We start from the raw sequence: 27,920 nt of genomic DNA, 5'->3' as shown, positions 1-27,920 counted from the left end.
CATCCGCTGAGAGACACACAGAGGAACCAGCTGTTCTTCACATTTCCACATCTGTTTTTTTTTCTTTCTATTGTGGACTTTAGTAAGACAGCCTCTGTGATCCTGTCAGTCCGAGCTGTAATGCTCCAACAAGGCGGGGCTGAGCCTCCTGTCTCATTTTGGATGAACCACATGTAGGAGAGCGCGGACGCTGGAGAGAGCTGCTGTTTCTGCTGTCCTGATTTATTATTGTTATTTTTTTTTTAACGACAACGACATCCAGCCATGAATTCGGCCGAGCGGACGGTAACGTGGCTCATAACGCTGGGAGTCCTTGAGTCGCCCAAGAAAAGCATTTCGGATCCGGAGGCTTTCCTCCAGACGTCTCTGCAGGATGGAGCGGTGCTGTGCAGGCTGCTGCAGCGGCTCAGACCCGGGACTGTGGACAAAGTAAGTGGATGGATGGAGAGGGACAGAGGACTGTGAAGGAAAAGAGAAGCTATAAAAAATAATAGAAAAAGCAAAGATAATACTTCTATTCTACTTCTATGAATAATAAACCCAATTTTCAGACATATAATGTGGCTCCTGAAATAAAGCAGTGTTAAAGAGTAAAAAAATATGTAAGATTTACAAATCCCTGCCTTGAAATTAACTGTGTGGTTAAAAAAATAGCATACATTAGTCATGAGACTATATTAAGAATCATTTTTTTCTGATGTTAAAAAAAACAAAACAAAAACAAATGTAAAGGGGGTGAACCCTGGTAAATATTATTATTAATTATTGTGATATTTCTGATTGACCCACTGCTCTATAGCCTGCTGTCAACACCAACTATTTCATATAGAGAATGCAGGTAATCATAATTATGTTCATTCAAATTAATACAATTAAAAAGATTTTTAAAAAAAATGGAAGGTGACGTGTAACATGTACTAAATCTGAGACCTAATCCTGTATACATTTAGTCATATGCATTACTGTAATACTGCTAATAGAAGTACTGTAAACCAACTACCTATATTTACTTATTCGATACTACTGTGACTCTCTCTCTCTCTCTCTCTCTCTCTCTCTCTCACACACACACACACACACACACACACACACACACACACACACACACACACTAGCGTCACATCCTCTGCTGGGAGATGTAAACCTGTCAAAGTAGCCTACTCCTGCAACAGAGTGCTCCTTTCAGAATAAGGGCATAAAACGCGTCTCCGGCTTTGGATCACTGCCTGTACAATAAATTTTACCTCCTCAAGACACAGCTTTAGGAGCTACTTCACTTTTGTGATGGCAGCAGATTTAATTAATCATAGTTGAATAAAATGTGTTTTGCAACTTTATATATCCTTAATGCGCTTTTGGCAGATTAAGCTATGAAGACAAAAGAAATGCCCCCTCAGAAGCAACTAAAAACATATAGATACACTTGAAATATTAGGTATTTAACCACAGGCATCAATAATATAATGTCAAATCTTACTTTTAAATGAGATCCAAGACACAAAATGGATGAAAACGTCTCAATTAATGCTTTTAGTGTGAAATTTTAACCGGAAGCGTGGCTTATTAGCTAGCTTGATGCTCGTAAGCTGTAAGTGGCAAGTGCAGCAGCAGCAGCAGCGGAATAAGATTGAATTAACGCTACAAAAGAGCTGAAACACCTCAATGAAGTGTTTATTAATATTTCCCCCAGTGTTTAGTTACTCTCTCTGTGCAGTTTTTCCAGGAACCGAGGAGCGACAGCGAGTGTCAGAGGAACATTACCGAGTTCATTAAAGGCTGCGGGGCTTTCAATGTGGAGGTGAGTTAACGTACCGGTCATGTATTTATTAATGCACTTCCATAGTGTGAAGCCTGGATAACAGCCTTCACCACACCTACATAACTACAGGTCTCTCCAAACACCCTTTACAACTTATGTATCCGTCTTTTTATGGTTCATGTTTAGCCATTACTTCTATTTACGGCACAAGATAGCAACAGTTATTGTTGTCAGGACGAGCCACATAGAAAGGTGTCATTATGAGTAAATGTAGTTGTGATGGCAAATTGATTTTTGGATATACCTTTATCATGAACAATAAGAATACAGATAGATCTACTGTCCTTTCAAACGTCTAAACACATTGATATAGTGTTAAATACACTGCAGTTATCCATAAGACAAACAGACTCTGGTGTAAAGCCACTGTTACTCATATCTTCCATGTTTGTTTTTATGGTACTTGTTTCTTATAAGTCATCCTCTATAAATGCTTTATAAGTTGGAAATAATGGCTTTGTCAATAGTTTTCCAGATTGTGAAAATGTTTTTTAGAAATATTATATTCATAATGAAAATGGGGGGTATTCTCATATAACATACCAGGTTGTAATTTATTCCCATAAGATGTTTTTAAACCTGCAAAATGTATCGTTGCTCGATGAGGATAAGTTAATTTCTTTGAGTCTACAGTAGAGCGCATACCTCCACCATGGCCCGACAGTCCCCTGCAATTCAATCAAGAGCACAGAAACAATAAGATTTTTCTCCAATTTTATGTTCCTATGAAAGCAAGAAGCATCGCAGCCCCACATCCAAAGACAAGACAACATTGAAAGTACTGTATCACCCATGATAAGAAAAAGGCAGAATCCTCTGACATAAGGTACTGGTACAAAACAGGCTGGTCACACTGGATGCGTGAGCAGCACATGTGCGTGGCATTGCTTTTTGCTTTTCATTTCAGCGTCCATGATAGCGGGTTAGAGTAGCCACACATGCTGTGTGAGTTGCGCTGCGCATGTCCATGTCAAGTGAGGCTGCAGCAGGCCACCCCAGCGACATCAGCGTTAGAGATAGGGTGAGGAGTTCAGGCATCCGTGGGGAGGCAGGAGTAAAGCCGCTGCTCCTTTTCCGAGCCAGCTGAGGTGGTTCGGCCATCTGGTTAGGATGCCTAGCGGGCACGACCAACTGGGAGGACACCCCGGGGCAGATCCAGAACCCGCTGGAGGGATTATATATCTCATTTGGCCTGGGAGTGCCTCGGGATCCCCCAGGAGGAGGAACTGGAAAGCGTTGCTGGGGAGAAGAATGTATGGAATACCCTTCTAAGCCTGCTGCCTCCGTGACCTGACCCTGGATAAGTGGAAGAAAATTGCCCCCCATATTTGATGTAGCAGGTGGCTCGGAATCACAAAGTGCTCCTTTAAGACAGTGGTGGGATGTAGGCAAGGCCTGTCAGCAATATACAGGTCATTCCACAGGAAGAGGTAAAAGACTCATTGAGGATTTTGAAAAAGAAATAAGGATCTTGGAAAACAGTGTATACACTCATAACAGCACAGACAGTCATAAGCTTCAGCAGAGGAAACAGGAACTACGTCCTTTTTTACATGAAAGAGCTAAAGGGGCTTTGGTTAGGTCACCAGTGTTAGAGACATGGGATGCACCCACCTCCTTCGTTTTCAACCTGGAGAAGTCCGTCTCTCAGATCAAACAGATGGTCTTTCTCCGCCTCCCTGATGCTACGGTGACCACTGACCTCATTGAGATGAGACAGCATGCTGTAGATTTCTATAACGCCCACATTTAAGATCAAAGACTAACAGTGACTGTGTGGACGAGCTGCTGCAGGGGCTTCCTCAGCCGGGCTCCAGGGGCAGAGCAGCACAAGATGCCAACGTTTCCTTGGATGAGCTCACTGCTGCTGTGGGGCAAATTATTCCTGCTGGAGCTCTTGGACTTGAGGGACTGCCTGTAGACTTTCATAAGCACTTCTGGAGGTGACCCGTCGGAGCTGCTGCAGGAGTGGTCTCGGACAGGCCTGTTACTGTCTTCCTGTCGGCCTGCGGTTCGCTCATTTTTATGCAAAAAAGGAGACTTGGCTGTACTCAAGAACTGGAGACCAGTTTCATCAGACCAGAGAATCTTGTTTCTCACAGCCTGAGTGTCCTTTAGGTGCTTTTTGGCAAACTTTCACCGAGGAGAGGCTTCCATCTGGCCATAAAGCCCAGATCGGTGGAGTGTTGCAGTGATGGTTGTCCTTCTGGAAGTTTCTCCCATAGTCACACAGGATCTCTGGTGCTCAGGTGACCGTCAGGTTCTTGGTCACCTTTCTTACCAAGGCTCTTCTCCCCCAATTGCTCAGTTTAGCCGGGTGGCCAGCTCAAGGAAAAGTCCTGGTTGTTCCAGACTTCTTCCATTTAAGAATTATTGAGGCCACTCTGCTCTTGGGGAACTTCAACGCGGCAAAAAAAAATAAAAATGTAGCCCCTCCCCCTCTGTGCCCCGACACAATCCTGTCTCAGCTCTGCAGGCAGTTTTTTCGACCTCATGGCTTGGTTTTTACTCTGATATGCATTGTCAGCTGTGAGACCTTACATAGACAGGTGTGTGCCTTTCCAAATCATGTCCAATCAATTTAATTTACCACAGGTGGACTGCAGGCAAGGTGGAGAAACATTATAATAGTAATAGTAGTAGTGAAAGTAATAATAGCAATAATAATAATTCAATTAATATTTCAACAATAACAAGTAAATAATAATTATATAAAGAATTAGCAGTAAAATGGTAGAGAGATAGAAGGAAAGATATGTTTGTTGCTGAGTGAAGGTGTAATGCAGGTGTGTGTGCATCTGAAGAACCAACCTCCCCCCCAACATAATAATAACAATAATAATAATAATAATAATAGTAATCATGCTGTATGTGTAATGGCCGATGTGTCTGTAAAATGATGAGTGTTGACAGGTGAAAGTGGGTAAGAAGATTAAGGATTTACAGTGTGTTGTTAGTAGTGGGTGGGATATGCGGTCATGTAAGTGGCTTTGGTTTTGTGTTGGATTCTGGTTGGGGTTTAGATAAGTTATGAATGTATTCCAGGTGTCATTAAAGACTGATACATTGTTTTTTTACAGGCTGTTATTCTTTCTGTTGAGATATATTCTGTTAGTAAGTTGATCCAGTGAGTGATATGGCAAGAGGTTTTCGACTTCCAGTTTCTGAAATAGATTAATTTCTTGGCGAGGGTTAGAGAAATGAGTAATGTGTTTCTTTATTGAATTGGGATAGTAACTTGTGTCAAGTCTCCCAGCAAGCAAAGTGATGGGACGATGGCAGTCTGCAGTCCAAGATCGTGCAGAGTTTTTCAGTGACTGTAATGTTCTTGTGGTAGTCCTTTCTCTTGATTGCTTGTAGTAGGAAGGGGAGGTCTGCAAGTAAAGTGATTTACATTGATTTTGTACTAAATCTAGCCATGGGTTATTGTAGTTTTTAATAAATATTGCAACAGATTTGACAGAAAGTAGTGAAGAAAGTCTGGTGCATCGAGGCCACCTTGTGACTTTGCGTTTTGTAATGTTGAAAGTGAGATTCTCCGTTTTTTGCAGTAAAATTGAGGGTGTTGGTGAGTTTAGTGTTTTGAACCATTTGTCAGAGGGTGTGATGGGGAGCAGTAAGAATAAATAATCTGAATCCCAGGCATCTTTGGACGATGGTAGAATAGTTGATTTGTTCTAGTTTATTGTGTGGTGTGATGTAGCGTGTAGTAGAGAAGTTGGTAAGGATTTTGAATATTTCTTTTAGTAAAGTCGAAGGGTGGTGCAGGTGTAATAATAAATGATCTGCGTAAAGACTAATTATATGTTCTGAGTAATCATTCTGGATTCCTTCTATATGGTGGTTTTGTTCTATTAGTGCTGCGAGTGGTTCGGTAACGAACAAAGATGGAGAGAGTGGGCGTTTTTTCAGTTTCGACTTTCACGCCCCAGATTATTCCACCTTCACACTTCGGCAATATAGAAGTCAGTCAGTGGGTGGTATACACAAGATTAGGGGCTTCAGAGGTATTTTGATTACGTATGTGTGTGTTTGTGTGTGTGCGTGATGGGGGAGATTACAAGGGCAAGCTCAGACTTTGAGTAATCCTGCTCCAGACTGCAGTTGGAGCAAAGATGTAAACCCCCACTAAACTCAGTATTCCTTTATTTTTATGCTGACATATGATTTCTTTTTTTTTTAATGAGTGCTGATGCAAGGTAAATAACAATGATGTGATGTAAAAGAGCAAAACCATCATTTCTAAAAAATATGACTTTGTTGAATGCATTGAGTAAACATTGTTACAATGTGTTTCAGAAAACAATTTTTGTTGCTTTCTTATGCACTTCTGATCACACCCTCTATGCTTTATGGCTGTTCTATAATGTATTTTATATTCTTTATTTTCTTTCACTCCTTTAGCCTTTTGAGGTCAATGACCTCCGGCAGGGACTGAACTTCTCCAAGGTCCTAAACTCCTTGGTCGCCCTTAATAAAGCCACTGAAGGTATGATTATTGTCCACGTGTGCATGTTTATTTGTGTGTCCAACCCAATTGCCAGAATAAATGTTATGTTGAAAGTTTAGCAAAACCATATAACACATATAAGTTAAAAATTTATGTTTCTTTATTTTGCAGCTTTACCGTTCCTTAGGTTCAGTTTCTTAGGTTTATGTTCTATTTAGTTTAGGACACATAAACCACTTGGTTAGGGTTAGGAAAACATCATGACTGTCTTAAAATACCTGTTTTGGTCTCCACAAACATGGCTGGAGGTGTCCAGAGGTCTTGTTAAAAACACAAATGCTTCAGCCTTGTCGCCTGTAACTCCACTACCATCCCATACACCTCCCAATAAGAAGGTGAGGTTATTAACATTAGGGATGTAATGATACCAAAAAGTAATGGTACGATATCATAACGATAAATAGTCCATGATATGACATTTATCGTGATATTTAAAAATGAAAGAAAAAGATTTGCGGCACTCACCAATCTCCCTTCCTCTTGTTGTCCAGCAGACGAAGGCCACGAAACTCTCTGTCAGCTTAACTGGCACGTTATTATTTCCCTACTGTGGTTCAGTGGTTGTCTGGGTGTTAATGGGTTGAAGTTATGATTTCTCGCGGTTGGTTGTGAAAACAGCAGATTGTGAGCTGTAGTTTCACTGCGGTAAACACACCGTCACTTTGATTGTCGCAGCATAGACAATGCAACCAACGAAGCCAACCAGTCAGAGGCGGAATAGGGCAGGTCTTATGAGAACGCAGGTGGGATTCTGAATAACGGGAGTCCGTCTTCTTGAGCAGTATGATTGTGCTCTCTGCTGTTCAAACAGAACAACAGCAAGAATGCATTTATATTGATTTCACTTGTTAGATCCATGAGCTTTACGAGCAAACTAGCCACTAACCACAATATCGCAAATTCGGTTTATGGTTACATCTCTAATTAACATGTAATGTTAATATGATATGTGACACAATTTGTACAAATGTCAATATGGTGCAGAGGCTATGATATGTATATATGGGCAGAGGGTGATTTGTTAATTCTTAACAGGGCTTAACAGGCTTAACAGCTCCCTAAACCCCTAGAATGAACAAGGGGGGGTGGCAGGTTAACAAGGGGTATGTATTTTGGTCATTTTGCTAAAAAGGGGGATGGTGTACCCCCTCATCCTGCCTCAAGTCGCCTAATGTGTATAGACATATCTGTGTTTTATACAGTAGATACGCTTTTAGAACTTTTATCATGGGGTTGGTGTGTCTCTTTGTTATATTTTTTTCATCTTTTTAAGGCACACTTTTCATGTTTGCAGTATTTAATTTGTCCCTTTTTTTGTTCCCTCAAAGTTGTATTTTTATTCATATTGTTAAAAGTAGTTCTGATTGTGCAAGTATCATGTGCAATAATATCATTACACTGAATTATTATACTTTGATAAATGCTCTTTTGTTCTATTATTAATAGTAGTATCAGTATCTTATTATAAATTTAGGTATTTTAATTGATTAACTACACTATTAATTGAACCGCTGTGTGCAGATTCAGGTGTTTCTGAAGACAGCGTGTGTGTGCCGCGCTCGTCAACATTGAGGATCAAATCATTTGACTCTCTGAACACTCAGAGTCGCTCCTCCAAACTGCTGCCACCTCAGTACCGCAGCCTGGTGAGTTACCACGACAACTGCGACAACACAACATTGACTTGGGATGGATATGTAAAACTGATATTAAACTCAGATATTCACCCAGTGCAGGTCCCCTGTCTAACCACCAGTATCTGTTACACACTCAGCCTGTACAGATTCAGTCAGCTCCGTCTCTCCTCATCTTTTCCTCAGGACATGTCGGAGGGCAGTGGGTGTGGCCACGTGCTGGTTAAAGCACGCTTTGCCTTTGAGCAGACCAATGAGGACGAACTCTCATTCTCCAAGGGCGACATCATTAGCGTGAGCCGGCAGGAGGACGGAGGTTGGTGGGAAGGCTCACTCAATGGCAAGAGTGGGTGGTTTCCCAGTAACTATGTTCGGGAGCTGAAAGGAAGTGGTGGGTGCAGCTTTTACTGCTTCAGATGCTGTGCATCATTTATTTCCCTGGTCATTTTCTGCAGCAGTTGGGACAAAGTCTCATGTTAACTTCTGCACTATTCTTGTCTGCACTGTTCTTTAGCCTCAGAATGACTCAGAATGACCAGCGTGTTTATTTTAATATTTTTGCATGTGCTTTTACCATGATTGCAACATTACAATTACCAATATGATATTGCAGTTTGATTTAAATTGCATCAAAATTAACATTTGAAACAAAGTTTTGGTCTCGTGTTAGAGATAAAGCACAGTCTGTTGAAGGTTAAATTCAGATAGGGCTTTCCCTCTGTATATTTTTAGCGCAATACTGTTTTTAGCCCTGGGCTAAGAGCTGACCCTGGGATAACACTGTCTTTATATGACTCACGTGCACTTCTACTCACACAACAACAATTTATTTGAATCTATGTGTTACAAATTTTGACTCATTGACTACATTTTAATCTGCATTTCTGACCTCACATTGAGTGCTAATGAGTTCATGTTGAGCTCTGTTGAGGCTGTTAGCAGCTGCCTCCTGTGCTTGTAATAGACATCTCCTCATGGCTCGTTTGATTGTGTTGCTTTCTGAGGAGGAGAGGCAGGAACAAAGGAAGGAAGCGCTGCACGCACACAAAGACAGGAAGTTCCGGCGCTGCTGTATAGAAAGGAACTGACTTAAAGCTGACAGCAGAAAACAAGGAGCATGACAGGACAGGAATGGTAGATTCATATGGCCAGTGGGAGTTTGATATGTGAGATAGCAGGCTTGAATTGGAGGGACTGAAGCTTGGTGAAAGCTGTGGCTTTGTCATGTAAAGAATGGTGAATAGGAAGCTGCAAGTGTCGTTTGTCTTACTGACATAAATCAGTGATATTCAGACTGAGCTTTGGTCAAGAAGAAGATGCAGAACTATAGGTTATATAGGAGTTATTAGACCTTCCTTTGTTTGTGCTCCAAGTCCAACATTCAGTTAAAACAAGGAAGAAAATTAAAGCTAGTCAAAAAACATCTTTCATCCTGATGACAGTAGATTCTCCATAGTAGACTGAGCTTTTTACTTCCTCTAATCAGTACAAACCATACATGAAGCTTCCCATTATCTAGAAAAAAACAGAGTTTTCTGTCTTTACATTTCAGTGTCTGTAAACAGCAATGGTGAACTGAAGAATATGACAGCATGCGTTATATTTGGCTGTTGAAAGAAATAATAACCAGGACAGGGAAATGACATTGTGGAGTCAGTAAATGAAAGCAGTCAATCACTGGTCGTCCTATATTAGAGTTATGTAGAGTGTATAGCCACAACAATGCAAGGAAATAATACAGAAAATATTGGAACTTCTTTAAGGAGACATGAAAAATGACATCAGTTTACTGTAATGCGGTGTAATCTGGCCACCTGGAACAGACAACACCATATCACATTATAATGATATCCAAAATCTAAGATGGTATATAGTCTCATGTCATGATAACGATATATTGATATATTGCCAAGCCCTAATGTGATCGTTTCATCACTTTAAGTGTAACTTGATGTGGCCGGCTTTGTCCTTGTTCTTGTGTCCAGCTGCTCTTTGAATTGTTTTCGCTCTCTTTTCTCTCTGTATAGACAAGACCTTAGACAAGCCGAAGTCTGGGACACTGAAAAGCCCCCCCAAAGGTTTTGACACCACTATCATCAGTAAGACCTACTACAATGTGGTGAGCATCACACTCTGAAGGAACTCAGCATATGTGTCTGCATGCATGTGTGTGTTAAAACTGTCCTCACTCTTTTATGATGGCCAGATGTTCTGGACTAGTTCAGTTCAGACTTTGTTGCATTTATTTCAAGGATTAAGGCAAATTTACAGGTAACAGTTCAATTTGTGAAGATATCATTACCCCGATAGTGGATTTCATTTGCTTGCATTTTGGTTCTTTCTTTCTCTTACGGTGCAGCTTTAAGGGCCTTCCACACCAAGAATGATAACTATAAATATAGTTTTGAAAATCTATCTCAAGTGTAACGCCAGTGGTGAGCGATGGGGTCTCTGAAGTTTGTCCTTCTTTGGGTCTTGCAGTGTACAGCAGTAACAGGCCATCGGTATTATTTTTTCTAATCTGCACTCACAGCTGGTGGATGCTCAAATATCTTTATAGTGTTGGTTATAGTTGTAGTTCTTGGTGTGGGTATTCTGTGTCTGCTTTTGTGGACTTTCTCAATCATTTTTTTTCATCCATCCATCCCATCAACGCTTGTTTAGCTGTTCCTCTGTGTGTCTGTATAACCATTATTTGTAGAGCTTTCATGGCAGTCCTAGCACATGCCGTCTGTGTTAGCGTGTGTGTGTGAGTGAGCAGCAGATGAAAAGTAGGTTATGTTTTCCATCCCAGTGGTTTCTGGGCCAGCCTTGCCCCAGGGTTGGCTTCTGCCAGTCTATGTGTGTGTGTTTCAATAATGCAACAAGCTCCAGCAGTCTATCTAGTCAGTCCATCTGTGGTCAGGGTACCTGAGTCTCTCTTTTGCATTCACTTACTCTCAGACGTTGCCTGGGGACAAAGATGTTCTCATACAGAAATACACAATAAAAAGAAGTTATAAAGTAAAAGCTTAGTTTTTCTTCTAATGGAGTCTCCAAAAAGCTTCAGAACACAAGCTTGTATAATCAGAGAACTCAGGCTTTGGGCTTTTTTTCTCTCCATGTGTTTGTATAGTCTGTTAAAGGTCACACTTTTCAAGTTTCAAGGTTCAAGTTTGAAAACGCCACAATATTCACCATATTGTTGTTGCCAATGTCTATACTGGCTTCCCCTCCGTTTCCTCTTCACATCAATGTTTAATTAAAAAAGGAACACATAAAAAATATAATAGATAAACAACTGCAATTGAAATGCAGTTAAATTTTTACTACCCCCAGACCCAGAGGGAGATGCATCAACAATGCAGAAATTAATTACCAGAAACCTAATTTCAGAGAGGTTTCTGATATTGTGGAGCGATTAGCCAATTATCCTGTGGAGTCATACACATGGGAAGCTACTTGAGCCAATATTACAGCTACCATAGAGTCTGATATCATTCTCCTGTAGCTTGCTACAGAATACATCTCCCATTAAAAAGCAGCTTATAGATTAATTGAACAATGTGAACGCTTCAACCAACTTATTAGGATGGGGCGATATGGATCTTTATATCTGTATTTTCAGGCTGAATGGTGATTTAAACCGACTCAGTATTGACGGCACAGTTCGATACATGCATATGCCATATGGCCAGAGCATATGTTAATGGATGAGATTATAACTGTTCTGATTCACACTCCAATCCAGTGAGTAAGGGATGATGTCCGACGAGGTGTCCATTATCAGAAATTAATGGACGATCTGGAGTCCAAACAATCATTACATTCCCATGAGGTTCTCATGTAATGGAAATGTTGTTGTGAGTTCCCCTCCCACTCTGTTTGTGTGGTTCCTTGTGTTTTTAGCTACAGACCTACCTGCAGAGCGGCAGGTGTGTCAGGTGAATGAGCCACACCTGAAGTTACTTCCTCTGATTACTGCACCTGCTCTTTCTTTCTAGATATTAGATGCCTACAGCCACAATCCCCAAACTTTAAACAAAGGCAGCATATGGTGATTGAGGTGTTCATTAAGGAGGCCACAGCTAAAATGCAGATGAATGGGGCATTTTTGGGGATATATGATCACAATGGATATCAGCCAAAGAGCTAAAAGGAGGATTTAGGATTTTTATTTCTTTGTTGTTTGTTTGTTTTTTCTTAGGTCTTTGGTTATTGTCCACATGTCTATAATCCACAAATTTAATGTAGAGCTACATAAAAGTGTGCAAACATGTTTATTTACTAAACTATGGAATGTATGAAATTTGTGGTACAAATATAGAGTTTAACAAAAGAGACTCAAATAAAAAATTAATTATAAAAAAAAGTTATCCATTTTTTAATATGGAAATCTGTACAGACATCTCTCCTCCATAGCCCTACTTGCCTAAATAATTGAATGTTCATATTATCAGTAGCTATGAGCCAAGCATAGGTTAAAGGAATAGGGAGCATTGTCAAAACTGCCATTTTAAAACTGTTCTCATTCACCTTTTCACTGTTTATTCTTGATATCTATATACTATATAAGGACTGTAATTAAAATCTGTGTGTTTTGTGTCATATCACTCTAAGGTCCTACAAAACATCTTGGAAGCAGAGAGTGAATTTTCCAGGGAGCTGCAGAGTCTCCTGGGCTCTTACCTGCGCTCACTTCACCCCACAGACAGGTCGGGTTATTTTTATACTTTTTACTGTTTTATTCAACAGAGTCAGACTTTAGAGGCAGTGCTACATACATTGCCATATCCTGTGTGTTGCAATACCAATATTATCTGTCCAAAGAGCACAGATACATGTACTGTATCACACTATGGATCCTGGATATACAGTACCACATATATGGCATATGTTGTACAAGTACATTTCAACAGGAGAGACGAGTGAATGAAGTAAAGAAAATGTTTGTTGCAGCAGACGTTATGTGATATATTGTTAGGCCCAATGGAGTCCACGATAGATGGATAGATGTGCCCGGCTGACGTGAGCAGCTTATATCATTTGACAACCCTACATAATGACAGGCAATTATGAGTGTAAGGATGGTTTGAGAAATAAACTAAAGACTGAGCATGTAAGTACACCACCTGTCTTAACTTTCAATCAACTCTCCTCTTTTCTGCAGACTCAGCAGTGTGGACATCAGTCACATCCAGGGAAACCTGGAGGAGATTTCAACCTTTCAGCAGATGTTGGTTCAGTCATTGGAGGAGCACACAAAGTCAGTGCATCAGTCTATATCTGTCCGTTTGCAAATGCACAGTGTGATGATCTGGCCATATGATGATCTCATAACAATAACTGTCTAAAAAAAGGTTTTCTTGTTATATGCATTGCTGTAATATCATGGGGATATCTATGAAAATCAACCTTACAATATTAACAGTTCAGTATAAAATCTATGAAACCTTAGAAGCTGTAAAATGTAGTTATTGATGTAGTAGTATTTTCATCACGATACAATAACAACAGATTTAATCGGTAATAGTCAATAGAAAATTAATCAACAACTGTTTTGTTAATTGATTTGCTTATTTTAACAACTTTGTGTTTCGGGTTGGACAAAACAAGAAATTTGAAGATGTATTTTCAGGCTTCTGCGATACTTTGATGGCGTTAATCACTATTTTCTTACATGTAACAGACCAAATAATTACTCTGTTAGTCGAGAAAATAAGCAGCAGAATAATCGATAATGAAAATAATAACTAGTCGCAGTTTGATTTAATAGTACAGTATGTGTATTTTGCTCCCCCACACTAAGTGTTTCACTGACTAGCATTTCAATTCTAAAATCTTTATTCTGTTTTTTATTTATTTATATATTTTTTATTGGTTTTAATTTCCCTTCCCGGTGAGAATAAAAGCTCTTAAATATCCACTAATTTGGCTTCCTGAAACCTGCACAAAACCCTGATGAACTGCTCAGGTTATCATCTCTGAACAACAATACATCCTCCAGCTTCACCTTAAAATAGAGGTAGTAGGCAGACTGAAGCTCAGCCTAAAATTGGCCTGAGTGAAGACCATTGTTAAAGCAACAGGGACATCTGGTGGTCACCTGAAGTAACAATCTGTTTGTCTGAGATGCAGCAGCTAGTGTAAAGAGATGAAGAAATTTCAATTCACGTTCAAGTTTGTAAGATTTGTAATGAAAATCAATTATCAGGTATGCAGAGGAGGAACCTTAAAGGTCTTGAGTGCAGCTTTGATGTGAATATTGTTGGAGTTTGTATTCCAGATGGTATTTAAAGATGTTTCCTGAGTATTATACAGTATTCATTGTACACATATGAATCCCCTAAGCACCTAAGGCCACTGGTGGCAGTTGTTAACCAGTCTAACATGTGTTTTTTGTATGTGCAGACTCCCAGAGAGCCAGCAGAGGATCGGGGGGTTCTTCCAGAATCTGATGCCCCGGATAAAGGTTCTCTATGTGGCCTACTGCTCCAACCACCCATTCGCCGTCAACGTCCTCACACAACACAGGTATAGTCGGAGATATACTCTGTTTGCAGCAAGGTTATTGCAGTTAACTAAAACTAAAATAAAAACTACATCTAAGTATGAAAACATTGTAAGTCCAAGCCTGAACGCATTTACATGCCAATATTCTGTTACAGTCATAGCGAACCCCTACTGGCAGAAGGAAATTTATTTTTTGAGTGAACACACTCTGGAAACAAACTGAAACTAAAAGATAAAAATAAAAGCTAGTGAAAAATACAAAACTATAATAATTCTGGTTTTCAGGCCTGCTTTTCCAACCACAATTATGAAAGTTTCTGCTGGAAAAAGAAAGCAACATCTGCGCTGGTTTCTAAAAGTGTGTGAATGTATTTGTGTGTGTTCGTCTGTGTGTGTGCATAACAGTGAGGAACTGGGGGAGTACATGGAGTCAAAGGGGGCGCCCCCTCCTGGGATCCTGACTCTGACCACCAGTCTGAGTAAACCATTCACGAGACTGGAGAGATTCCCAATGCTGCTGAAAGAACTGGACAGACACATGGAGGTGAGCTTCAATCTATCAGTGTGTTTTGACCTGTACACATACAGATCAATATTAAGTAACATTACGATGAACTGTGTGAACCCCTAACGCCTTTTCATCTAAACAAGAACTTGCCAGGATCTGAATCTGCATGCAGGATATTGGAAAATAATCTATTCTATGCTTTACTTCCTCATTGTCTTAGGACCAGCACCCTGACAGCGCTGATCTTCATGCTTGCATAGTGGCCTTTAAAAGCTTTGCAGTAAGATGCAAACACACACACATGAATCTATATTTGTTAGATTACTCTTGTGGCTGAGTAGTTATTGGTTTTAGTCTCACATACTTGCATGTGTTTCTAATGTGTGTCTTTTTTTTTTCACTTGATTGCCAATGTTCACGTTAATCAATTTCCCTATCTTTACAAATCATACTAAAAGTGGAATTGTGTTGATTACACCACCATTTCACAGAGTTTCTGTGCATTTATGTGCCTTTTGAATGTGTGTTTGTGTTCGTTCAGGCTCAGTGTCAGGTGGTGAGGAAGAAGAAGGACCTGGAGTTGCAGATTTTAACAGAGCCGATCAGAAACTGGGAGGGCGATGACATCAAAAGCCTGGGACCTGTTCTTCACATGTCCCAGGCCACAGTCCACACACAGAACTGTCAGGTACCCATCACAACCTCCACACAACCTGACCAGTTTCCCCTTAAAGCTGCTGTAAGTGATATATATTTTAATAAATGTTAGCTCTATAGCTCTATATGTAAAACAGTAATCACTGTTCACTTCATCCAATCAGGACAGATAACTCTGTAAAGAGGCTTTGCTAACTGTCAAATGGACAGGAAGTTAGCAGCTTTAATTAAAGACACACTTCTCTCACGCCATAATGAGACCTCAGTCTTTTGTAAGAGGCCTGGGTTCACACTTAAGGATATTTTATTTACAGGTGTGGTATAAATGGACCCTGAGGTTGCTTTCAGTCCCAAAATGAACATATGAGACCGTTATACACACATTTTAAGGCACTTTGTGTCTGCTTTTCAGGAGTTAAACGAACGTTACCTCGTCCTCTTCCCTCACACCCTGATCATGCTCTCTGCCAGCCTTAGAATGAGTGGATTCATCTATCAGGTAAGTTTACATTAAATGGGATTAAACATACATAATGATCTCTAATTTACACACTTGTACGGTAGACAAAACACTCATACTACCATTATAGGAAGCACACAAATATTGCAAAATTGCATGTGTCAATTATTATGTCACTGACTTCAAAAACTCCAACGAGCATTGGTGGTTTGATCTTTGGACCACTGACTCACACATTGTGTCTCAATAGGGGAGGATGCCACTGTCAGGAATGCTCATCTCAAGAATAGAAGATGGAGAAAACCTGAGGAACGCTTTTGAAATATCTGGTCAGCCCTCACTCTCATTCAGCAAGTAGACCAGATTCAATTCATTTATAGAATTCCATTGTTTAAGCTGACACCAGCATGATTTTAGTATCTTTACACTGATTACCTGAGTGGAATTTGCTAAAAGGCAGGTTCCCATTCACTGTGTTTACACTTGTTTGTTTGTCTGTGTGATCTCTGCCTGTTTGTCTGTGCTGTTACACTTTTGGTTTTGTGTTTGTGGTGGCAGGTGGCCAGTGTGAGCGGATGCAGGTGGCTTGTTACAGTCAGCAGGATCTGCAGGACTGGCTGGACCTTCTCACCAAACACACACACACTCCTGCCACCCCAGCACACTTGCACAAGCATCAGTCCGTCTGCCACACGGTAAGAATAAGTCAATTAACCAGTTAGTCAGTCGATCATATTCTAATGTATTGCCCTCATACAGTTTCTGGCTCTGTTTCTACTTTACCCACTTCCTTTTGCTTCTGCCAGTTGCCCTCTCATCCCGTCACTCCCTCCAGACACTCAGAGTCTCGTGGAGGGAGCACCGGACACACCTACCACACCCTTCCCCATCCGTCTTCATGTGGGACGTCCCACAGCAGCAGCCCCATGTGGGGGCCGCTTGAGCCACCGAGTACCCCCAAACCCTGGAGCCTGAGCTGCCTCCGCCCTGCGCCTCCACTCCTGCCTTCAGCTGCTCTCTGCCAGAAGGAGGTGCTGTACATTGGTATACTAAAATGGGCCTTATACTTTATGGTATACTGTATTTGTTGGTCATAGTGGGATATGGTGACATTCAGGGTGTTTGAGGATGTTTAAATTATTTTCCTAACTCATCCACTTGGCCTTATCACAGTGGAATAATGTGGCAGGATGTGAGCAAAGATTTATATGTTTTCTGAGTGAGATTGGACTTACATTCCTATTTCTATGTGGTTGTTTGTAGGATATGAGTAGTAAGAGTCCTAAGAACATGAAGAAGCTGCTCCCTAAGAGGAAGCCAGAGAGGAAACCTTCAGAAGAGGACTTCACTGTCAGAAAAAGTAAGTATGCAGTGTATCATGATACTCCCAGTGGAGTGACACAAGAAGATGGCTGCGTAACTTCGAGCTCCCAAATGCACGTTTTACATTGTTGTCATTGTTGTTGGAATGAGTGGAGGTGCTAAAACCAGAAGTTGAAACGTGACGGACAAAAAGACAAGAATTCACCAGAATAATAAGGCAAATGTGGAACAAATCAGGAAAGAGATAAATAAAGTATATAGAAGATAATGACAGGGGCCAGAATCAACAAAAAAATAAAAGTTCTTTGTAGTTGCTTTCAGCTAAGTTGCCAAGTTCATACTGAATTTAATATTTAATTTATAGTTACTGTATTATCAGGGTTACAGTAATTCACAAAAAGTTCTACACAACATGCATGTAGACATGACATTATTAGACAGTCTAGCCAAGGTTCTCAGATATTGTGCATATCATATCATGGCAAAATGTGGTCCTGGTGACACCTACTGTTGTGGAAACCATCCACAGAAGCAGATTTTGTCAATGTGATAGCACCATAGCTGTGCAAGTTGCAGTCATAAAACGTAACAGGTGTGTAGTTGAGATCATCAGTTATGGCGGAAAATAAAATGGCCGCCATGGCTGCCAGATGATATTTTTTGCAATTGACCCATATCTGAAAATATCCAGGGCCCAAACTGTACAACTGTACCAAGTTTCATGCTTTTGTGACAAAGTGAAAGATTTTCACACGTATCACCTGGACTAGTTTCCTTCTCACAACATTCATGAATCCACCATTAACTGTTCACCTGAACAATGTATGATGTTGTATCATGTTATCCTTGTAATCCTTATGAAAAAGTGAAAGACAGACAGTGTGACAGTCTTGTGAAAGGGGAGAGAGAGGGGTTTAGAAGAGCTGTTGACGAACATTTTAGTTTTCGTTCATGAAATTAACACAGTTGTGGTGTTCATCTCCAGTCAAAGTTCATGTACTTTAACCCTCGCTTTTGGGTTGTACAGTGGTTACAGCTGAAATTAGCTGTTCTGCAACGTTCCAAACAACTGTACATCTCTCATGTGGCTGCCAGAGGACGTGTAGCTGAAAGTCCTCTACCATCTCATGAGATCTTCCACCCTGTCCTTGTCTCTCAGGCACAGCAGCTCTGGAGGAGGACGCTCAGATACTGAAAGTGATCGAGGCCTACTGTACCAGTGCCAAGACACGACAAACTCTCAACTCCAGTGAGTACACTTCAGCACACTCGCGTACATGCTAACACACTGCTAGCTGTCTTATTAACCACTGTTTGTTCTCTATTGTCAGCTCTAACAATGTCTTTCTCTCTTCTCTCTTACATGTCTTCCCTGCGCTCCTCTGCTTTCCACTTCCTCCAAACATTGTTTTCTTCATTAACTGCTTCATCCATATGTTCACCATCATCCTTCTTTCAATCTTTGTCTTACTGTTGTTAACTTATGTAATATTATTTATCCCACACAAACAATTTCCTTTTGTTTTTTCTTGAATTTGGTTCAAATCTCATATTTATGTTTTAAAAAAACTATCCACAACTACAATATGATTTATTCCAAACTCCTATCCTTTATCCAATATGGTTTGCACTCCTGCTCTCATCCCCCCTACATTTAATTTGGTCTGATAAAGCCTGGCAAGGGACTGACCTCATGCACAACCATGTGCTTGCTGACATCAGCCTCACCGTCGCCGGCATCCCCGGCAACCTACATTGTTCTGACCAGTCAGAGGACTCAGATTATGACAGTATCTGGACAGCCACGAGTTACAGGACTGCCTCATTTTCTCGTAAGATATTGGTGTTCGAACACACTGACATTCAAGCAAACCGGCGTGCTAACAACTAGGGATCAATGTACAGTATCTATCTATCTATATATATATCATCCCAAACCTTTTACCCACTGTGTGTATGTCTGTGTATATTAGTTGAATATGTTTTTAATACATAGTGTTTGTATGTGTATGAGCCTGTGTGCATTCCCATGAGTGCATGGTAGCTTCAGTAAGCATATAGCCCATGGTACAGTATATTTAAAGGATAAGTACCGTTTTTTACAACCTGGACCTTATTTCTGGCAAAACATATGGTCATTTACTCACCCAGATAACTTTGGTGTCATTCGGCGTCGTTCGGACGAAATTAGATCCAGTGTAGCGGCGATATATCCATATAATGGGAGAGACGGGGCAGCGACACACAGCCTCTATATAACGCATTATCTGCCACGAAACTAGTTAATTTCATCAATATTTTGTTATGAAATGCTAGCGCTATTCCCCTCTGAGTCCGGGCTCGTCCGTTATCAACATCCGGGGTCAAACTAGCAGTAGCAGCTACAGGTAAACAAGCCGCGCTGTCGCGGGTGCGCGCGCAGCTCAGAGACGACATCTTCCAGGTCAGAGGTAGTAGATCAGCCTACAGACCCCGGATGTTGACAATAGACGAGCCCGGACTCAGAGGCTAATAGCGCTAGCATTTCATAACAAAATATTGATGAAATGAACTAGTTTCGTGGCAGATAATGTGTTATATAGAGGCTGTGTGTCGCTGCCCCGTCTCTCCCATTATATGGATATATCGGCGCTACACTGGATCTAATTTCGTCCGAACGACGCCGAATGACACCAAAGTTATCTGGGTGAGTAAATGACCATATGTTTTGACAGAAATAAGGTCCAGGTTGTAAAAAACGGTACTTATCCTTTAACTGCATACAAAAAAGAAACACTTGAATAGTAATAGTAACAGTGTAGTTGGTGGGTACATAAGCAAGAGAGAGCCAGTTGTCCATGCAATGGCGTGTGTGTGTGTGTAATCACTTCCTAAGCAGCTTTATCCCTGGGTGTTCTTTGACCCACTTGCTTGAACATGCAAACCACGGATTCTATTCATTTCTTTTCCACTAACCTACAAATTATTTTCTCAACTAATAGATTAATTGGTTGGCCCATAAGATGTGAGCAAAGTTTCCTAGAGCCAGCAGTGACTATTTCAAATGTCTTTTCTGAGCAACAGTCAAAAATCTAAAGGCATCCCATTTACTTTCAAAGAAGAGAAAATATTCACATTTGACAAGCTGGAACTTTTTGCCATTTTTGCTAAAAAATCAGTTATCAAAATTGTTATTTTGTTATGTTTAATGTTCTGATTATATCCACATGGTGGCAACGCTTTATAAAGGTCTCGATGTTTGAAAGCTGCGAAAAAAAAGCATGTTGATTTGCCTGAATCCGGTCAATCCATTATTTGTCAGTATCCCCTTGTTTCCTGGTCCACACTTTACATCAGTAAATTGTCAAAGTAATATCATCTATTTTCTAGTTTGTAAGTTTGTAAGGCACCCCAAGCTTGTATGTCATGTCATCCTCATGGAATTCTGTGTTCACCAGTTAAAGTGTGCGCAGGTTTAAGTGTTTGTGCATTGCACTGGAATAATAAGTTAAACTGCTGTTACTGTTCAATCAGGTTCCAGCAGGAAGGACGTGCACATGTTGTTCCCAGAGGAGGAGAAGATTATAGTGGAGGAAACCAGGAGCAATGGACAAACTGTAGTGGAGGAGAGGTGAGAGAGGAGAGATCTAGGTGTGTTTGTGTGTGTGGTGTACAGTTTAGTTAATGTGTACTAACACAGATTAGTACAGTAGTAGGTTAGGCTTTGATAATGGTTCCCAAGTGGAAAGAAAATGACTGCCGCAACGAGGTGGAACGAGTGGAACATATACAACATAAAACAGTGGATATTAGTTAATTATAAGCTTAGCTAAGACAAACACTGTAAAGATAAAACAAGATGTATAAAACCTACTATGTATAAAATAAAAAATCAGGTTTATATGTGTTAAAGTAAAGAGCTGGCTCTGTCCCTGCAGGAGCCTGGTGGACACTGTGTACAGTCTGAAAGATGAGGTGCTGGAACTCAAACAGGTGAGTCTACACTTTTGTGTGTATTACTAACAAGGACTTCTCAATATTAATTGAATTCCTATTCAAATATCAGTCTTTATAGGTGTGGAGGGAAAGCAGACTGGGGAAAAACTTAACTTAATTAATCAGATTGAACACAGGTGTGGAGCGAAACTCAGGCTGGTGAGGACCACAAGAAAACAGGAGGGACAGACAGAACACTGGAAAAGGGCAAAAGACAACACTAAACCAGAAAATACATATAAAACACACACACAATGAACCAAAAAGATAGGAAAGGGACACTTACAGAGCTCATTTTGGCTAAAAACCAGTGCTAGCTGTATGTACGTAAATGCCACATATGTGTTGAATTGTTAAGGACTTAAAGGAGGAAATGTGTTTACATCCAGATTGTTAAATGCTGATGTTAAGCAGTCAATTATGTGGTATTTTTGGACTGAACTTTTCAGAGATTACGGGTTGAACTTTTGTGCTGAAATTAAAATAGGCCTTTTCTATGTGAATTGTGCACTAACTTTGAAAAAATTTCTATTAATTTAAATGATGAAATATTGACTAGCAACTGTATGTAAACTGTAAATAATAAATGCAGTTAAGTAAAAAGTACAACTTTTCCATCTGAAGTGGAGTGGAGTGGAAAAGGTAGCAGAAAATGCAATGTGAAATGCTCATGTAATGTACAAGTATCAATAAATTCAACTAAAGTGCAGTACTCGAGTAAATGTAATTGGTCACATTCCACCACTGCTCTCTTCCAAACCACTCATTCTGCACTTTACGTCTGTGAAATAAAGTTTTCATATTGGCACAAATCAGAAAACATATACGCTAATGTGATGGGCCCATTTAAGAGGCCAACTGATTTATCTATTGGCCGATAAAATCGGGCGATAGATGATCGGTTGTGCTCTGGTGGTCTACTAAAATTGAAGTTCTGAGTTTCCCTTGATGCTCCAGTCCGTTTTTAGCCACAGTGACTGTCACTGCTGAAGCTAAAACTCAATAGGTATCATCCCTCCATTCTTCTCTTGATTTTCTCGTTCACCCTTCTTCTCATCCAGGACAACAAGAGGATGAGGAGGACGCTGGAGGAGGAGCAGCGAGCGAGAAAGGAGCTGGAGAGGGTTGTCAGGAGAGTTCTGAAGAGCATGAATGACCCGACCTGGGATGAAACTAACCTCTGAGGTCAATATGTATCTGATCATCATGGAGACCAATTTTTGACTTCTAAATGACCAAATGACCAATGAACAGTTGTTCAACCTTTGTGGACAGTAACTGCCAACACTACATGCTGTTGCTATTCAACATGTCTTCACCATTCTGACTTGCTCCAACCTTCTCAGTGACCTGTGGACCAAACTGTGGACCAAGAGGAATTTCCTGCCAGGCATCAGCAAAGCCATCCCTACTGATTGATAAGCTGAGAAGCCAAATTAGTCAATTTTATTTATATAGCCCCAATTCATAACAACAGTTATCTCATGACACTTTTCATTTGGAGCAGTTCTAGACCATAGTCTTTAAATAATTATTTAACAGAGACACAACATTTCCCCCCCATGAGCCAGCATTTGGTGATAGTGACCAAAAAAAACCCTGCCTTTTCACAGGCAGAAACCTCAGAGCAGACCCAGACTCATGGTGGGCGGCCATCCGCCTTGACCAGCTGGAAAAGCTGGTAGGCATGATGACATCACTTCCTGTCATGCTCCTTTATTTTTTTTGCCTTCTTTGGAGATCTGACAAACAAATTTTCTCATTTACATGTGTATTTTTCAGTCCTCCTCATGCTTATTTTCATTAGGTATAACATTTCACGATCACAAAGACTTTATTGACTGGCCTGGTGCATGAATTAAGAATGCTATGTGGGCTTATATATTTCAAAGATCAAGATTCATTTATTTATCATTTCACAACACCAGGATTGCAGAACTAGGCTGAGTCATGTTATGCTACATCACAGAAACAACAAAAACAAAACAAACTATTTTAATGAGTGGAGTGTGGAGTCTGAACCTGAGGAGTGAAGCTGCTGTGTAGTCTGGTGGTATGGCAGCCGATACTTCTGTGTCTTTTGCCAGACGGCAGAAGGGTGAACAGACTGGCTGGGATGGCTGTTGTCTTTCAGTGTCCTTACGGCTCTGTGCAGACATCTCACTTCACCAATATTACTGATGTTTGGTAGATGGATACCAATGATGTTCTTGGCTGTTTCAATCACCCACTGTACAGCCTTCCTGTCCTGGGCCATACACGAACCATGGCAGTTTCCCGTAAGGATGCTTTCTGTTGCTCCCCTGTAAAAGTTGACTCGAATTTGGCTCCGGAATTTAGCCTTCTTAACTTCTTAAGTTTTAATTTTTTTTAACCAGGTCAGTGATGTGCGATGTCCATGATAGACCAGCATTCTGATGTAGCTGTTGTTATTTTCAAGCTGTGTGAAGACTGAGTGGCGGGCAGTGGTTATGGCATCCTCTCCAGATCTTTTGGTTCTGAAAGCATACTTGTGAGGGTCAAGGCTGGAGATGGAGTAGACTGTAAAGCTGAGTCTTTTTTTGAGGAGGTCAAAGTGAGCATAAAGCTCATCTGGCAGCGTGGCCTCACACATGGTGTGGGCGTTACTGCTTTTGTAGCCTGTGACATTTTGAATCGCCTGCCACATATCTGTAGTGCTGTTCATGTTGAGGTCTCTCTCCAGTCTCTGCTGATGTCTCCTCTTTGCCTCTTTTATTCCAGCTGTCAGTCTAGCTCTAGAAGTGTTGTATGCCTCCTTGTTGCCTGACTGAAAGGCAGCTTTTTTGCCTCTGGATAGAGCCCTCTATCTTCTAGTCTGGGAATGAACTTATTGATTTGTAATCACCACATCATCAACACATTTGCTCATATATGATGTGACTGTAGATGTATATTCCTCAAGATTGATGTTGTTATCCTGAGTTGCAGCATCTCTGAACATTTGCCAATCTGTGCACTCAAAACAGTAACCTGCAGGGCTGCTGTAGCTTCTTCTGTCCACAAAACAGTTCTTCTATCCAACAGTTGATGGTTTGACCCCTTTTGATCAGCTGGGAGTAAGTAGGCAGAAGAAGCAGAGAAATGTGGTCTAATAGCCTAAAGTGAAGATGTGGGAGGTGTTGAAGCTGCCAAAAATATTTGTATATGACTGGCCCAGGGTATTTCTTCCTCTGGTGGGGCTCTGGACATGCTGGTGGAATTCAGGTAAAACAGTTCCGTGGTATGTTTGATTAAAATCCCCAGCTACAATAAATTCCATCCAGTTGTTTTGTCATGTTGTACAATTCCTATAGTGCATTTTTTGAGACTGCAAAGGAATTGTAAACCGCAACAATTAAAAAAACTGATGAATTCCCTGGGCAGATAATATGGTTGACATCTTTGTTTCAAAATAATAACTATAAAAAGAAATATACTTGAAATATTTGAGAGGATGCTTACATTGAATTTATTTTGGAACAACACCATCTGGAGAGTTTATAACTACAGCTTTTAGTTTTGCTGATGAAATGACAAACGATATTTGTTACAGTGACTTTAATGCTTGCATGGAAATGTTTAAAATAGTGGAAAGCAGCCTCTCAAACTGCGCCTTTGACTTTAGACCAGATTTTTGTTGGTCTGTGGCGCTGTCACTTTCTGCTGCCTCAAGGTAGCAATCCACCATCAGTCACCTGACCACACCTCACTTTAAGACCAAAAATTTAAATGTTTCTATTCTTCTTACAGCAGCCCCCAGCTAGTTTGACGTACATGCATGAAATTCAATGCACATATCTGTCACACATAGATCTACATCTCTTGGTGCCACTACCTCAGCCCAACAGGATGACAGACATTTTCAATTTAGTTTGCTCACCTTTGAACTGAAGTTATTTAATAATAGTAATAGTAATTTTTGTTGAAGGGTGTGGCCGTGGCGTGACCAAATGGTATTTCTATAGTGAAAGTCAACATCTTGCTGTGATTTGTAGATAGATATATTATTTCATTTAATTTTAAATAAATGTCACCAGATTTTTTGACAATACAGCAGAAACCAGCAGAATGATGTGATTTTATTTATTTATTTTTTTTCAGAATTTTATCACCAAACGTTAATTTGGTCTCAGTCTTTTTTAGGTTTTAGACTGTATCTCTCTGCCTCCTGTTAATGATCTTTTAATGGCTGGGGGTGGAGTCTTGACACCTCTCCACCACCTCCCTCCTCCCCTTCTCCATTTCTTGTTTCCCAATGAGTCAGATAGACACAATAGCCATTTTTACGAGTTCAGCCTTTATACCTGCAACTACTACCTCTACTAACACTGATATTACTACTGCTACTACTACTACTACTACTACAGCAACTGATATTACTAATAATACTACTACTATTATAACCACTATTACAGCCTATACAACTATAACTGTTACCTCTTCCCATACTACTTCTACTACTCCTACTACTTCTGTTAGAAATATTACTAGTGCTACTACTACTACTATCACCACTAGTGCTGCTGCTGCTACTTTAGCAATAGGACTTTAGATTTTTGTGACTGATTTACCGCTTATAGACAATGATTATTGTACGCATCGCTCACTGCGAGCATTGGCAGCAGATGCAGCAGTCCCACACATTTTCAGTTTAATTAAAACGTTTTTTGTTGGCAGCATTTTTGTTTCACTTTCAGCTATTAAATCATCCTATTTTTATGAAAGATACCTTTAAATTTCAGATTCCAGTGAATATTTGGATTATTTTTAATATAATTAGGGCCCGAGCACTGACCGGTGACCCTAACCCTATTGAAATGCAAATAATTATTATTCTTTCTTTTTATACTAACGTAAACCACTCTTTTTGAGGCCCTTAAGATGCTCAAAAACTCATGAAACTTATATGTATGTATTTCATGGCTTTGGTCTAAAATGATACCCCCAAAGACTTTTTTCTTCTACATGTATAAAATTCAGTAAACATGTCTACCACACCTCGACCTCGGAAAAAAAGTGTCTTGAGGCCATGACCTAAACCCAACAGGAAGTCGGCCATTTTGAGTGAAGTGCTAATTGTTGTGTATAACAAACTCCTCCTGAAGCTTTAACCAGATCAACATCAAATCTTCACAGGCCAATCTTAACGACTTTGCAATTAAAAGTTATTAAAAGCTTGAGTTTTCATTCAAGTGCGTGGCCGTGGTGGCGCTGTAAATATTGATGATTCGCATTCACACATTTGGTATCAAGCCCCATTCTGTTACAGTCATAGTGCCGCTGAGTGGCAACAGAGAAATAACATTTTTCTCTACTTTTATGTACTCAAATTTGGTCAGCGAATCCTTAACACCTTGATGGTGGTATGTGGTAATGATTGTGGATTCTCATTGGATGCCGGTGCAGTTGCAAGGCATTATTGGCTATGAAACATTAAGTTGTTTAAATGGTCCAATTTATTCCCAAATTTTACATGCAACACTTCCAAAAAGAGCAGAACTACGGAGTATGATTGTGAATGCTCGATGCTAAGTTGCTTTCATGGGAAGTCCGACAGCGGAAGTATTCCACTTGTTAATATGCAACCATTGCAATAGCACGGTGCTCACAGTGTATCACTGGGAAAAATTCTTGCTTTCAAGAGGAAGAAACTCTTTTCTCTGGCAACAGGAAATAAAAAATTTTTATACGGTGATGTACTCCTCCTAGATGGATTGCCTGATCTGCCTCAAAAATGCTGACAAAACACTTAAGACCTTGATGATGCTGTATTAAGAAGATTGTGCTGCTCTGGAGTAGGGCCAAGCTGTGAAGAAGTGATAGGAAATGAAACGTGTTTGTAACTGAATTAGCGGAGCCACTTTGTTAGCGGAGACACACCTTGGGACAGGAAGTTGTGATGGAAATGCAAATCCCTGTTGTGCCGAGTCAAACCGAGAAAATGGGAAAAAAAGGCATCTGACTGTCACACAGATACCACCGCAGTTAATTTTAGTTTGTCTTAACTTCAGTTTCTTAGGTGCTAAAGACTGTAAATGAATCGCTGTTCTTTCTGTTTCAGGACCAAAGTTTGAGCAATACAACACTGGAAAGTTTTTTTAGTATTATTATAATTTTTATGACGTCAATATACAACTTCCCGTAGAATGATTTCTTTTTTATTGTGCTTTTAGTCTAAACAACGATTTTAATTTGTAAAACTGCTTATTTTCTACTCAGCGTGGTTGATCACACTTAAGATGATTTGTACAGAAAACATTTCTCATGAGCATCAAGAGACGTGCCTTGGGGGTAAAAATATTTCCTTTGTTAAAGCTATGAAGCTTTAAAAGTTCACCAACAAGTGAAATATTACTGAAATCAGAAATAAGCCATGTATGCCAATTATTGACTCTAACTTGTGTATTTAACTGAAAGTAACTGATGTAAATGTAATGTGTGTTCCAATGTGATGGTGATGATGGTCATTACAATAGTTATTACCCTCCCTTTATTTATTTCACCCATTTGTCTGTGAATAAAATATTGAGTCAAACTGTTGT

At 40.2% G+C, this 27,920-nt stretch overlaps 1 protein-coding gene across 2 annotated transcripts; it reads left to right on the top strand.

The window, feature by feature from the left end:
• On the top strand, positions 1–27,907 carry LOC311253301 (rho guanine nucleotide exchange factor 7-like). Of its 2 annotated transcripts, XM_084347169.1 has the most exons (22): positions 1–429; positions 1,715–1,798; positions 6,224–6,308; positions 7,851–7,975; positions 8,150–8,354; positions 9,991–10,082; positions 12,563–12,657; positions 13,113–13,208; positions 14,354–14,476; positions 14,861–14,999; positions 15,184–15,243; positions 15,505–15,651; positions 16,033–16,119; positions 16,331–16,409; positions 16,639–16,775; positions 16,887–17,111; positions 17,344–17,440; positions 18,563–18,652; positions 19,077–19,235; positions 20,917–21,013; positions 21,321–21,375; positions 22,440–27,907. In XM_084347169.1, exons 1-22 carry the CDS (start codon positions 265–267, stop codon positions 22,560–22,562), a joined length of 2,565 nt encoding a protein of 854 aa, XP_084203295.1. In that variant the 5' UTR covers positions 1–264; the 3' UTR covers positions 22,563–27,907. The 2 variants fall into 2 exon arrangements, with proteins under 2 accessions (XP_084203295.1, XP_084203296.1); XM_084347170.1 differs by lacking the exon at positions 19,077–19,235.
• The last annotated feature ends 13 nt before the right edge of the window (positions 27,908–27,920 follow it).

The sequence above is a fragment of the Pagrus pagrus genome (genome assembly GCF_965226575.1).
Source record: "Pagrus pagrus genome assembly, chromosome: 24".
Taxonomy (NCBI): Eukaryota; Metazoa; Chordata; class Actinopteri; order Spariformes; family Sparidae; genus Pagrus; species Pagrus pagrus.
This window is presented reverse-complemented; position numbering and strand designations above follow the sequence as displayed.